At 41.2% G+C, this 13065-nt stretch overlaps 1 protein-coding gene across 1 annotated transcript; it reads right to left on the minus strand.

The window, feature by feature from the left end:
* Positions 1 to 6029: 6029 nt before the first annotated feature.
* LOC149842253 (transcription factor MYB36-like) lies at positions 6030 to 7716 on the minus strand. The gene is made up of 3 exons (XM_090001339.1): positions 7581 to 7716; positions 6933 to 7062; positions 6030 to 6813 (listed from the first exon to the last, which is right to left on the minus strand). Exons 1-3 carry the CDS (start codon positions 7714 to 7716, stop codon positions 6054 to 6056), a joined length of 1026 nt encoding a protein of 341 aa, XP_089857465.1. The 3' UTR covers positions 6030 to 6053.
* Positions 7717 to 13065: the final 5349 nt, after the last annotated feature.

Below are 13065 nucleotides of genomic sequence, written 5' to 3' on the forward strand. Positions count from 1 at the left end.
TTCGACCCTGTGGCAAGGGACGCCACCTGTAGGTTTTAAACTTGTGGCATCCTCATTTACAAGTCACCTCTACCTTATGGGTGGAGCCCTTTGTGGGCCCAAGAGGTGCCACATTGACTACAACCCTATTCACTGTTTCAGCAATGTCCATGGTGTAAAACTCCACGTGTGCTTCCCCCTTGCCCACAGGGATAAATTTTTTGCTGGCTTCAACCTTGTGGCAAGTGATATATACACTGCATATTGAATTTGTAATGTCCAATTTATTTTTTTGATATTTACACGGAGAAACCACCCCCAAGAACAAAAATCTAGCCACGCTGGCTCTGCCTGCCTGATGCAGCACATCCCGACAACAACGAAGAGAATGCATTAAAAACACATTCCGGAAAGATGTACCATCGGACCTGAGCGCAAAAGACATGTGAATACCAAGCGTAACGAGTTCAAAACTCTATTTTGAATAAACTAGTTTTTTTTGTTTTTTTTTATTTAGGACAGTTTCCTTGGCCGATAGGATCTATTTTTGCCATTGGTGGCTGTTGCTAATTTACTAGGGTAGTTTTCTTTTTCAGTTAAATGTGGGTGTATGTATGAACCCAGCCAAATTGGACCCAACCTGGGACAGATATCGACCCACAATTTGGATCCAGCTAGGAGGGGGAAGTCCCACTTATGCTTAGGGATGACAGTGGACCGGGAGACAATGGGCCCCTGGCCCGCTTCGCCCCATTTGGACCGGGGATGAAGGGCATGAAACTGGAATGGAGGCGGGGATGAAGGTTAAAATCTATCCCCATGCGAGGATGGAGGCGGGGATGGACTTACACTTTCCCTGCCCCGCCCTGTCCCCGTCACAATCCCTGCCTTGCCCCTCCCCGCCCGGTCTCTAATCCTTCAAGGGATGACTATAGACCGAGGGAAAACGGAGCCCCGCCCCGCCTCACCGCGTTTGGACCGGGGATGAAGGGCATGAAACAGGAATGAAGGCTAAAATCTATCCCCCCGTGCGGGGATGGACTTACACTTTCCCCACCCCGTCCCCATCACAATCCCCGCCTTGCCCCCCCCCCCCCCAGTTTGGACCGAGCATGGAGGACTTGAAACGGGGATGGAGGCGAGGGTGGAGGTTAAAATCCACCCCCTGCCAGGATGGAGGTTCGGATTTTGAGACGGGGTGGGGGTAGAGACCTTCTCTCCGCCCGCCATGTTTAGCATGATCGCACAGGTAAAGCCCCAAACTTGCTCTTCCATGATCCATCCTTCGTTAATGGTTGTCTCCATTCTTTTCCCTTTTATGTCTCATGCTATTAATCTTCATCTCGCTTCTCACAATGAGATGCACATTCAGAAGGGTCTTGTTGGTGCAGCATTGGGAGGAATCCTGGCTGCCGCCATCACCTTGGAGGAGCGCAGATGCGTCTCCACAACTCAAAATCAAGACCCGCCTCCAGCCCTTGAGGTACATAAACTTACGATGCTCCCAATGCCCTCTTTCCGATTCATGTTTCTACATTTTTTTTTTTGGGATTCATGCAATTGATATTACTTTTTGGGCAAAACAAAGTTTCTCTACCAATACATCTTATTGCCGCGTAGTTTCATGACAAAGAAATAAATTCCCTCCAAATTTGTGATGACATCACTATGTGTGTATTCTTCTTCTTCCATAGGAGCATTGTTCTCGTTGATCACGGTTATGCTAAAAAATTTGTGAAGACAAGGAGCTTAGGAACGGGATCAGATCTCCTTATGATGAGCCAGTCAGTCACATGAAAAAATTGAAGTTCTACCTAGCACATTGTTCTCTTTTGCTGACTCTTAACGCTTCAACTAAAACGACGGGGACGGGGACAGGGATGGGCGGGAATGGGAGACCAGGCAAGGGCGGGGTGGGGATGGGGACGGGGACGGGGACGGGGATTAGTATTTTGAGATGGGGTGGGGGTGGAGGTCCAAAGTTCCCCCAGCCCCGGGGATGGAGGTTGAATTTTTGAGACGGGGCGGGGGTCGAGACCCTGTCCCCCATCCCCGCCCCGGTCCACTGCCATCCCTACTTATGCGCCTCCTACTCACTGGGACCAAGTACTCGTTATTGGGACCTTAGGCGACAACGTGAAAACAAAGAGAGTCCTCAACATCTCTCTCCCTCTTTCCCTTGGATTCTTAAGAGACACCCTAACCTAGAGAGGGCATCTCTGGTTTTTTTCTGTTCGATGGTTTGAACGCATGAGAGGACGTGAGCAAGACGTGGTCGATCCTCTTTTCCCCATCGATTTATGCCTCGTGTAGACACTGCCTGGAGTGGAACTATTACGCGGGAAGCGGCCGAGCTACTCCACCTTGTTGGACGATGCAGTGTGTTGTGTTTGTGCATTGTTGGAACGAAGACCGTCGGCCAGCGTGTGATATCGGTGCTACGATACCATCCCTATCGGCCTAACCCTTTCGTGCTTGAACTGATTACAGTTTGAGATTAGACCTCATCCCTAGCCAACATGTTTGGTTGTTTCTGTTTGTTGCATGGATCACTTGTGTTTGTTTGGCAGAACGTGTTTGTTCTCGATTATTTTGAATATTTGCTGCTGATTATTTTGTTTAAAACAATCTGTAGCATGATCGATCTTCATTCTAGCGTATGCTGAACTCATTTCTGAATTTGCAGAAATCTGCAACCCAAGTGTTTGACGAGATCCCTTAATTAGGAAATTCGCCCATTTTATGATTTTGTTTGTGATTAAAAATCTGAATTGAATATCTATTTAGGAAGAAGTGATTCAGTTTCACGTTTGATGAATTAACTTCGTATTGAATGATTAAATATGTTTGGGCGTTAAATGAGTTTAAGCGTGGAATCTGAATTTTGTTTTTTAAATTCTGATTTGAGTTATTCTTGTTAGAATCAATTATATGTGTTGAATACTCGTTACATTATTTAGAATTGAATCTGCATATGCTATCACAAATTTTTTGTGTTGAAAATTTTAAGGCATAAGCTACCAAAATTCTGTTTTTGAGGCGCCCACCAAGTATTGGATGAAACGCCTCAACGAGTGTGAACCTGTTAAAATAAATTGAATTTTTTGCTGCATGTTCTGGCAGCCTAAAACTCCATGGGCTTAAGTACCCTTGCCCCCAAGTTTTGAAGAGACTATTATTCCTATCACCTCTTTAGTTATAACATGCTCTTCTGAAAATAGAATTCAAATTTTTCCAAATTATAAATAAGGTAGAAATATACTTACCATGAGATTTGATTAATGGTACCTTCTTTGAGAGTTGCAATTCATCGTTACAACTATAAGATTGTTCATATCTATAAGTTGGTCTAAATGACCCGAGAGAAATATGTTGTAATAAAGATGGAGGAGTGAATGTTAACTATTTGATACACACTTTTTAATAATTTGATGCTTCTCATGTGCAAGTGAGCATTTGCAAGTAACATGCAGATTCGAACAAAGTTATAGTCAGGCTCTTAATTTTTCTTTTTCTTTTTTTTTTGACAGATAAACAGGCCCTTAAATAGGTACTTAAATTAATACTAAGTCTTGTTTCTAGAAAGACACCTAGAAGAAGAATCATAAGTAAGGTGATCATTGAATCTTAAAGGATAGACTGTTGCTGCAACCAATAGGATGCTTGAAGGTTGATGTATACCAAGAATGGTGAACTCACACGCACATAAAATCCAATGCCCAAAACTACAAAGACTATGACATAAACCCGGGATCAAATTTACTGGGAAATTCTATTCAACTACAAATTTATCTAAGCAAAACTAAAAATATAAAGGAAATTGGAGGAAATTAACTGAAAGCAAGAAATAACTGAAATAAACATGAAATTAACAATTCTGGATTTCTACTCAAGTCTGCCTAAACTCATAAATCGTCCATCTACTTATAGATTAAGTTTTTCTAATCCTAAACCAAACAAATTATCAATTTTAATAACTTTCTAAATAGATCAAACATATCCTAGAGATATGGATAAAGTATAATGATCCAATATCCGAATAAAAACAATATCTAAATGTCCAAATACAAATGTTGCAAAAATGACAAAAGAATCTGAAATCTAAAATAGATCTAAATGGACCCTGCTAGACCCGGTTAGCTTTGCTTCACTCATGCATCGGACTATAACCCCGAAAGTCAAGATCAACATCTATAGATGGAACTAAATACAGTTGTGGGCAAAATTTCGACTCTTGGAGTGCCAACGTGTTAAAATTTAGATAAATTTTCCATAACCAAACACTTCTGCTCCTAACAAGAAATCACTTCTTGGACGCATAGTTTTCAATTATCAAAGCCAAAGGAAAGAAAAGCTAGGGACTTACTTATATAGCTACATGTTGCATACCTGAAATAGGCGCACTCGTAAACATCCAAGAATAATCATGGATCTAATTGCCCTTCATTTTATTATCTATGCTGAAATAGAGAAATTAGTCTAACGTAGCAATTCAATTTATGGTGATAAATGTCGGCTCAAAAGGTAGAAATAATGGCATGATGAGAATAATATATAAATATATATCTGTGATTCCTTGGTTAAGCAGCTAAGCTACAATGTCCTACATGCATTTAAGCCTGGAAAAGCACTCACAGAGTGCAATTCCCTTTTATTCTTTGAACCGTTCCCCTTGGATTTTGAAGGAACCACCTTGCCCTAGAACTTTTTACCTCTATCATGACTACACCCCACGAATAATTAAATAAAAACCGTCTGTCTGTGGCTTTAAAAATAGAATATGTAAGACCAACATACCTTGCATGTGTATCAAAGCAAAAAGGTAACTTTGAATTCTGCTCAGCTTATCTGCACTTCTACAATGAGCAAACAGTTCAATACGAAGTATGTTCTGTTAGGAAAGTTTTAAATTATTAATGGTTACTATCAAAAGTGTTTTGAAAAGTTTAGTCCCATATCTAAGAGAGAAAAGCTTTTCAAGAGGTTTAAATAGAGAGTTTGTAATCTATTCTTTACTTTGGTAAGCCTTGAGTATTTAGGTGGATTGCGGACGTTGCTGCGCATCGTGCAGCAACGGACGCGCCGTTCGCGCACACGCGCGTGCGTGCGCAAGGGCGCTTGAGGCGCAATGTGGCGTTTTGATGGCGCACTTTGCACGCTCGCAACGGTGCGAGGTGCATATGAGGCGCAAATATCCATTTTGATTTTTCGGTTTTGAGACATCTGGCCGTTTGAAAGGTTTTAATAGCATTTATATTGAGTTTAAGGCGCTTTGTGACTGTTGGACGGTTTTGGAGGCCTTTGATTGACAGTCAAAGGTGGGTGACCGTTCAGGTACCTTTCATCCTATTTTTAAACTGTCAGATTTATGGCCTTTAATCTCATTTATCGCAAAACGTTTTGGCCTCTCTAAAAGGTTATAAATATCTTCTATCTTCGTCTTTTGGATATCAGAATTTCTGACTCTCCAGTTTTCTCCTTTCTTTCTTCTCGGTTTGGCTTGCAGAGTTCATGTGTGGGAGAGGTCATCTGTTCTTGCGAAGCAGTGACTCTCTTGAGGTTCAAGCCTAGTTGTATCCTGGGAACTCAGTCGTAACAAAACCCTTTTTCGCATCTTCGAAATTTCCGGAGTGGGGCGATTGAAGTTCTAAAGATAGCGATCTTAAGAACGTGCCTCTAGGCTTGAATTCTCTTTTCTGAAATCCTGTTTTCACTAGGTTGGTATAACATGTTCCAAATAAAATACCATTGTTTACAGCAACAGGCACACGTCTCTCAATGGATTCCAGAGGTAGAAGACGGTGGGAAAAATCATTGTTGTGATCACAACATTCCTTTTAATCCCTACCTCTGAACAGTGAAACACTAACAGATTTGTCAAATCAAAAGCTGAAGATGCAGTAGAAGAAAAGAAGATTATAAACCACTATCTATCTCTCAAATCATATAAGAAAGCGGATGATTTTGAGTTTTTATTAGGACTTTGATACCAAGACCGTGTTATTCATAGAATTTACAAAATCTGTCAACCACAACTATGGAACCAAGTTGACATTATATAATTATAGAAGATTCTACTCCATTCCAAAATCTTGGAATTGGACGCTTCCAGGCTGCAAAACGCAAGATGAGTCCCAAGAATTCATGTTATTTTGATCAGAATCATTGCTCCACCACATCATGCCATCATTGGTACCATCTATTTCCTTCAGACAATCAAATCCATCCATCCGTTCATTATTGGAGTAGACCATGTCTTGGAGATCTACAGTGAGATCATCATCAATCGACCTGAAGTTTCGAACAGCATCCTGATGAGAACTGCAGCTTCCATTGTTGGTGACACAATTAGATGAGGAAAACCCATTAAAGAAATTCTCATTATGGTCCATTAGTTCAACATTTACATGGGTTTGTAACTCTTCTGAACTTGCACCAAGAGTCTCAAGTCCTGCATTCTGGGTCTCAGTTAGTTGGTTTTGCACTGTGGGGAGATTGGCATCAAAGCGTTGGCTTCCAAGCACGTGGAACCTTGAGAGAGGCTTGAAGAGAGAATATGGGTTTTGGAGGCACTGCAATTGCATGTGGAGTTGCATCCTTTCTAAAGCAGATGAGCTCAAGGATTGCAGGCCGCTCTGCGCTGCCCTTGTTGCCATTGAAGATGTGCCATTGAGGCCATCATCTTCCTTGATATCTTGTTTGATTTCGGGTGAAAGACGGCTAGTGTGAGACTCCTTGCGCCTTCCAAGGAGCTTCTTCTTGAGCCTGGTGTTCCAATAGTTTTTTATATCGTTATCTGTTCGTCCAGGCAATTGAGCGGCAATGATTGACCACCTGCACCTCTTGAAAATCAGAAACCGAGAGAGGGAAAAAAGAGCACAGAGTGTAGGTTTCGTGGAGAGAGAGAGAGAGAATAAAAAATGCAAATGGAAGGGAATCGAAATCGCAGAAACCTGCTTCCGATACTGATGTACAGGCTGCAGATGATGTTATCCTCTTCCTCGGAGAAGCCTCCATGCTTAATATTTGGCCTCAAGTAATTCAACCATCTAAGCCTGCAACTCTTCCCACATCTCTTCATACCTGTACAAAGAGAGGAGATCAGTAAATGATCCAGGATTATGATGATGATGAGAGAGAGAGCAGGATATACTAGAAATCAGATCCATGGTATAAGATATTAACTGATTTAGCGATGAGTGTGTGGAACATTCTGATGATTATGATAATGAGAGAGAGAGAGAGAGAAAGAGATGGTGTTATGTTTGAAGATTAACAAGATCAATCCGGTGATGATGAAGGATATGAGTGCAGATCATTTTGATGATAATGATAGAGAGAGAGAGATGATGCAAACATGACAAGATAACCCGATGATGGTAAAGAAGGATATTAATTGATTTCGGTAATATGAGTGCAGACTATTATGATGGAGACAATAATATTGATAAGAGAGAGAGAGAGAGAGATGCTAATGCTAACGCTAACGAAGATAGTAATAACCATACTAATAATGGACCAAATAAGATGAATATGAGGAACAAATGGATGGAGGAGATTGATGAAAAGGTGGTGGAGAGGATATTGGTTGCGCCTCTTACCAATCTTTTGAGGAAGTGCAATCCAGTTTCCCCCAGTCCCATTCTGCTCTATGTAAGCCTTGAGTTTGGCATCTTCCTCTGGTGACCAAGGCCCCTTCTTCACATTTGCCTTGTCACAGCAAGGAGCTCTGCCCATCTTCAAATTTCTTTCTTCTCCTTGTCTAGGGTTTTGCTCATATAAGGATGCACCTGAAAAGGAAGCCTCGCTTAATGAACTTTTATAGCAAGAACATGATCTTCAGAGGAAAGGTCTCTGATCCTGGGGTGGCACCGCCGTATAAATATAAAAAAAAGGTCTTTTGCCCCCAATGTCCAAGAACCCCACCTGGCCAGCGGGCACATCTCACCACTATCTCCTTTTTATTGTTTCAGCAATTCCCTCTTTTGGACCCCACACAGCCCTAGCATTTCCTTCCTTTCCCCTAACCCTAATCTACCTGCTGAATGAATGTTTGAACACCGTACCCTTTCCCCTTTGTTTCTTTCTACATTTGGACACTTGCAGACTTGATTTGAAGTGCTTGAGTTGAGCCATTCTTTTCTCACTTGATCACAACACTTGGTGTTGCTTGGTTTCAAGTGCTTGAGCCATTCTTCTCAGTTCTCACTCACTTAGAGAACATGATTTTGCGTGCCAAAACACACACACACTCTCTCTCTCGAAGGGGGACAAACATTTTCCCAGATTAACGGTATCAGTTCTCAAAGATATGTTTGTCATTTTTCAGAGGAAAGAACCTGCCTGTCTTTTTCTAATTAAATTCAGCTAGCGGTCACCCCTCTCTCTCTCACACAGGTGCAATTTGAAGAATGCCCTAACATTATTACTTGGTAAGTTACTAACATTGATGATGGTAATCTTCTATGATCATATACATAAGGAGAACGCATGAACAAGATATGATCATAAATCAGTGGCCAGTAGGGCGGTTGTGAAGGCGTTGAGCTGAAGACTCTAGATCAAATCATGATGGTGCAAGGGTGTGTCCGTGGGTTACCACCTGAGGTTTTTCTTGGCTTCAGGGTTACTCGTCGTAGAAAAAAAACAGTGACCATGGAGAGTCCAACCTCTTTTGATTTGAAAACGATAGGAGAATGTCCTCATGCATTCCGCTCACGTGATCGATCGATGGTGATTGGTGACTTCCCCATGAACGAAGAAGAGCAGAACCCCGAACCCCAGAAAATATCATATAAAAATCTTTACTAAAAATTCTATGCAAAATTAGACCCGGGATTCAGGGGGGGGGGGGGTACGTGATCAACATGGATAAACAAAATGACCAATGTGCTCCTCATCACCTTCATGGTGACAAATTTCCTGACTGGCCACCTCTGAGTTTTGAAGGGCAAACCTATTATCATTGTAGAAGTGAAAGCTGTGGACCATCATCATACCCGAGAATATCAAAGGGACATTACTAGCACGTAGCCCCGTACCACCTTTGTAACCAGGAAGACTCTTTCCCCGACACTTGTCTGTATGGTGACGAAGACAGAGTCCTAAGAGAAGGCATGAAAAGTCAGTAAGGGTACTATTGTAATTCAATTAAATCCAAGTATCGTTTTCAGACCATGCCACGTTGATGAGATTCTCTAGGCCTCATTTTGTCATCCTGCCTACTTCCTGTACCGCGTCTTTTTTTATTTTTGGGTGTAGGGTGGGTGAGCAATGTAAAACCTTTTTATCATGATTGAACGTTGGTATGGACTCTTAAGGTTCTCCCTGCCCCCACAAGAGAGTATATCCAACTTCGACCTCGCAGCAAAAGAAGAACTCGGTGAGTTTTGAACTGATAACTTCATGTCAACTTGGTGACATTTACAAATTGCCGCTACCAAATGAGCGAAGCCCATGTGGGAAACATTCTAGGTCAAGGTATATATTCAAGGGGATTAATGTCAGTTTTCATATCCCATCAATCTGCATTGATGCCCATATGATGCCCATATCTTGGCCTTATATTGTGGACATGCCAGCATGAATGGCTTGTTCTCGTTTGCTTGGCGCTTTACAGGGAATTTCTAATGCACTCTTCCATGTAGAAAGCAGGATTTTCATGTGCCCAGTTTATCCTGCTTTTCGCTATCTAAGTGAGTGCACCCAAACACCCCTTAAAGGGCACTCAACTTTCAAGCACATGTTGATCATATACAGTAGCCAAACTCATAAGGCGGAATTGGATCAGGGTGAAGCTTGATTGGGAGTCCCAAGCATGCATAACTCAAAATTGCTTCAAGCAAGTAAAAACTAGAGTTCGTCATTTAGACTATTCAAATGGGTTTTTTTTTAAATCAACTGGGGAGGTTGTGCACAAATACAATGAAACCCATCCTTATAGAAGTTGACATTTGTCTTTTTGTTCTTTTTTTTTATGTAGCATGGAGAAACCACCGTTATGGGTTGGACATCCAATTATGAGTCGAGTGTTAGGTTCACTATGGACCTAACTCAGTGTCTGCAGTATACAACTCCATGAGTACACCTCCCTACCTACTATGGACAGTTTCCCATTTAGCTTAGACTTGCAGCAAAGGACGCACCCCTGTTATCAAACTCTTGACCTCCTTCAACTTGAATGCTTTAAGGCGATCCACCTAGTCAGGTGTGCAGAGCTAATAAAAAAGAGATACAGCTCAACATGGCTAGTTTCAAATCAAACCACCAAGATAATATATATTATTTGATGATACCCCAATGTATCAGGTCTAGTTATTAGGTGTTAGATATCTTTCGACTAGAGGTGACAAAATAAAATGTGAGACCAACCCATATGAACATGCTTTCTGAGAAGAACATGCTCACTGCAGAATGGTACTTTCTTATACAGCTAATTCATCTTTTCACATTGATGCAGAAAATAGATCTGCAGAATGGGACTTAGCATCAGGCCGCGTCCCCCTCTTCTCTTTACCGAGATCAAACCTTTCGGCCACTCAGTTAGAAAAAGGGGATTTAATGCATCACTGGTTTGATTCAGGATTCGCAGATGGCCAATTTCTTTAATAAGGATATGGAATTTAAATGCTCGGGAAGTTTTCTTATACAACAATTTGTGTATGTAGACCATTAAATTTTAGTGTTGTAAGAAAACATTTCTAAATATTAAAAAGTCATAATCTAAAACATGTTTCTTACTATATAAATGATTAACATCTAATATTCCCGATTGGTGAAACACTTAATTGTTGGAGAAGGAAAGCCATTTAACTATCATTGATATTGCAGATTGTAGACCATAATTTGGTTGGACTCTCTCTATATATATGTATATATAGTAAAACCCATAACAGGGGATGGGCAAGATATTGAACTTGTGTCAGCGTCTATCTAACCGCGGCCATTGACCGTCAGTAATGTTTTGGGTAAATAAAACGCTGCTAAATGTCATTTTTTCCTTAAAAGCGTGCCCGCTACTGTTCGCTTAGTCCATAACAGTGGACGAGCAAATCATCCACTATTATGGGACACATATCTGCTGCTGTTCGCTCACAGATCAGTCGCTAAACTTTGTTTTTATCATAAAAATAACTTTTACCTAGTTAAAAGTCAAATTTCTGCCCACCGCCGCTAATTCTCCTTTTTTAAGCAAATCCAACGCACAAGGGCGCATCCGTCCTTAACACATCCTACGGTCTCTCTCTCTCTCTCTCTCTCTCTCTATATATATATATATATATGAATCGGATAATTCCAATACCAAGTTATTTGCCTTGCTCATAGGCCATATTTACTTTGTGGATTGGATGCAGAGGAATTTGTTCCGGGCAAGAAGTAAACGCGCATTAATGCTAGAATGGTGGCTCGAGATTATATCTTGTTGAAACGAGCTTTAATGGAATTTTAACTTTAGCTAGTCATGACTAAGAAACAATCGGTTTCACCACCGAGGTAGTATCCCATGTGGTAAGCTGGGTCCTGTGCCAAGCTGAAGGCCCAGGTTCGAATCCCTCTGCCCCATGAGGCTTAAGAGATATCTCGTAGGGGTCAGCCTAACCCCAGCTTATCTATCAAAAACAAAAAAACAATCGGTTTCACATTTTAATATATATCCACTTTGGATTACGTGATCAGGTTAATACCAACTTGAACTGACTGATCAAAATTTATACTCTCGAATCAAAAAGAGGGCCGATTGGGTGCAATCACATTGCACACTTTGAGTGTGCCTGCATGTGACTGCCCACCATCTCTGGGGTACAGTGCTGTGGGGCCGAACAGAAGATGGAGGGCAGATCATGATCATGTGCAGCAGCACACTTGAGTGTCCAATGTGGTTGCACCTGGTCTGCCATTGATGAAAAATGATCCATGCTTATATAGTTCCAATTGGTGAATCAATGGACTTGCTGCCGTCTATAATCACCAAGGGGATTTTATTGAATAAATCAGTCCAACTACCAAGCCAACCGAGCTGCTAGATCAATTATTTTCAGGGGGCTACATATATGTGGTGCATGTGTGTGGGTTGTAGAGAGAGAGAGAGAGAGAGAGAGAGAGAGAGAGGCCACCCTCTTGGAGTTTACCCAACGGCAACGCACTTCTTTAATCAGTAAAGTAGGCTTGACTTTATTTTCTTCATCTTTAAGCAATAAACTTTTTTTAATGGAGAGAGAGTGAAGTACAGAAGGAAAGGAGGAAGCTACTTGGTTTAAAGAAATAAGATGGTATTAGAAAGAGAAGATGATGTCGCCATTCTGTTTGAAATGGGAGAGGGGGTCCATCTCGTGGCAAATCACACTCAATGTGATTGGAATAAACAATGGAAGAGTGAGATCATGGTGGAAAACATGCAACAGAAGACGCGGGTTCTTATATTTGTCCTGCACCACCCAAACGAATCTTTCGTTTTATATGTCAAAAAATCAACCACCTAAATTCGTCTTTCATTTTAAACAGAAATTTTCAGACCCGTATATTTAGATTATGCTCTCTCTCTCTCTCTCTCGTGGACACTGAAACTGACACGTATGGTCTTTATTTTAATATTTTTAATGGTTTTAAGTATTATTTCAACAAAATTGTGCTTTTTAATATCAAAAAAGTTTATGAATAAAAATTTAAAAAAGTTTGTATCCTCCTAATTTTTCAAAAAAAAATTGAACTTACCAGTCGAACCCGCATCACGTGTCCTCGTGTCCACTTGTCTTTATGACATAGAAGAAAACCCTAAATGATCAAGATGGTGGTTACCCATGTAGTCAGTGAGGATTCTATGTGAAGCTGAAGGCATAGGATCAAATCCTGCTGGTTCCGAGGGGCTACTGTTGCTTTATCACTATTGAGGCTTGTAAGGCTGCCTGCCTGGTCGTGTCTTCAATCTGGAGTTTTACATCGCAGGGAGGCAAGCCCATTAAGTGACTCAGTTTTCAGGAAAGTTTTTTTTTTTGTCATAAAAATAAAAAAAAATAAACCCGGACTGTTCTTCCTTCTTTGTGTCATTCATCTCTTATCCAATACAGATTGGGACAACTATTCTCCTCC

The sequence above is a fragment of the Nuphar pumila genome, chromosome 3 (assembly GCF_984573655.1).
Source record: "Nuphar pumila chromosome 3, dmNupPumi1.hap1.1, whole genome shotgun sequence".
NCBI lineage: Eukaryota > Viridiplantae > Streptophyta > Magnoliopsida > Nymphaeales > Nymphaeaceae > Nuphar > Nuphar pumila.

What these genes read in the sequence shown, in the direction of transcription:
- LOC149842253 (XM_090001339.1), bottom strand. Translation starts at nt 7,716, where the DNA reads ATGGGCAGAGCTCCTTGCTGTGACAAGGCAAATGTGAAGAAGGGGCCT. An exon ending in TGCACTTCCTCAAAAGATTG is followed by an intron (nt 7,063 to 7,580) that starts GTAAGAGGCGCA and finishes CTCTTTGTACAG; the next exon opens with GTATGAAGAGATGTGGGAAG. An exon ending in TACATCAGTATCGGAAGCAG is followed by an intron (nt 6,814 to 6,932) that starts GTTTCTGCGATT and finishes CAAGAGGTGCAG; the next exon opens with GTGGTCAATCATTGCCGCTC.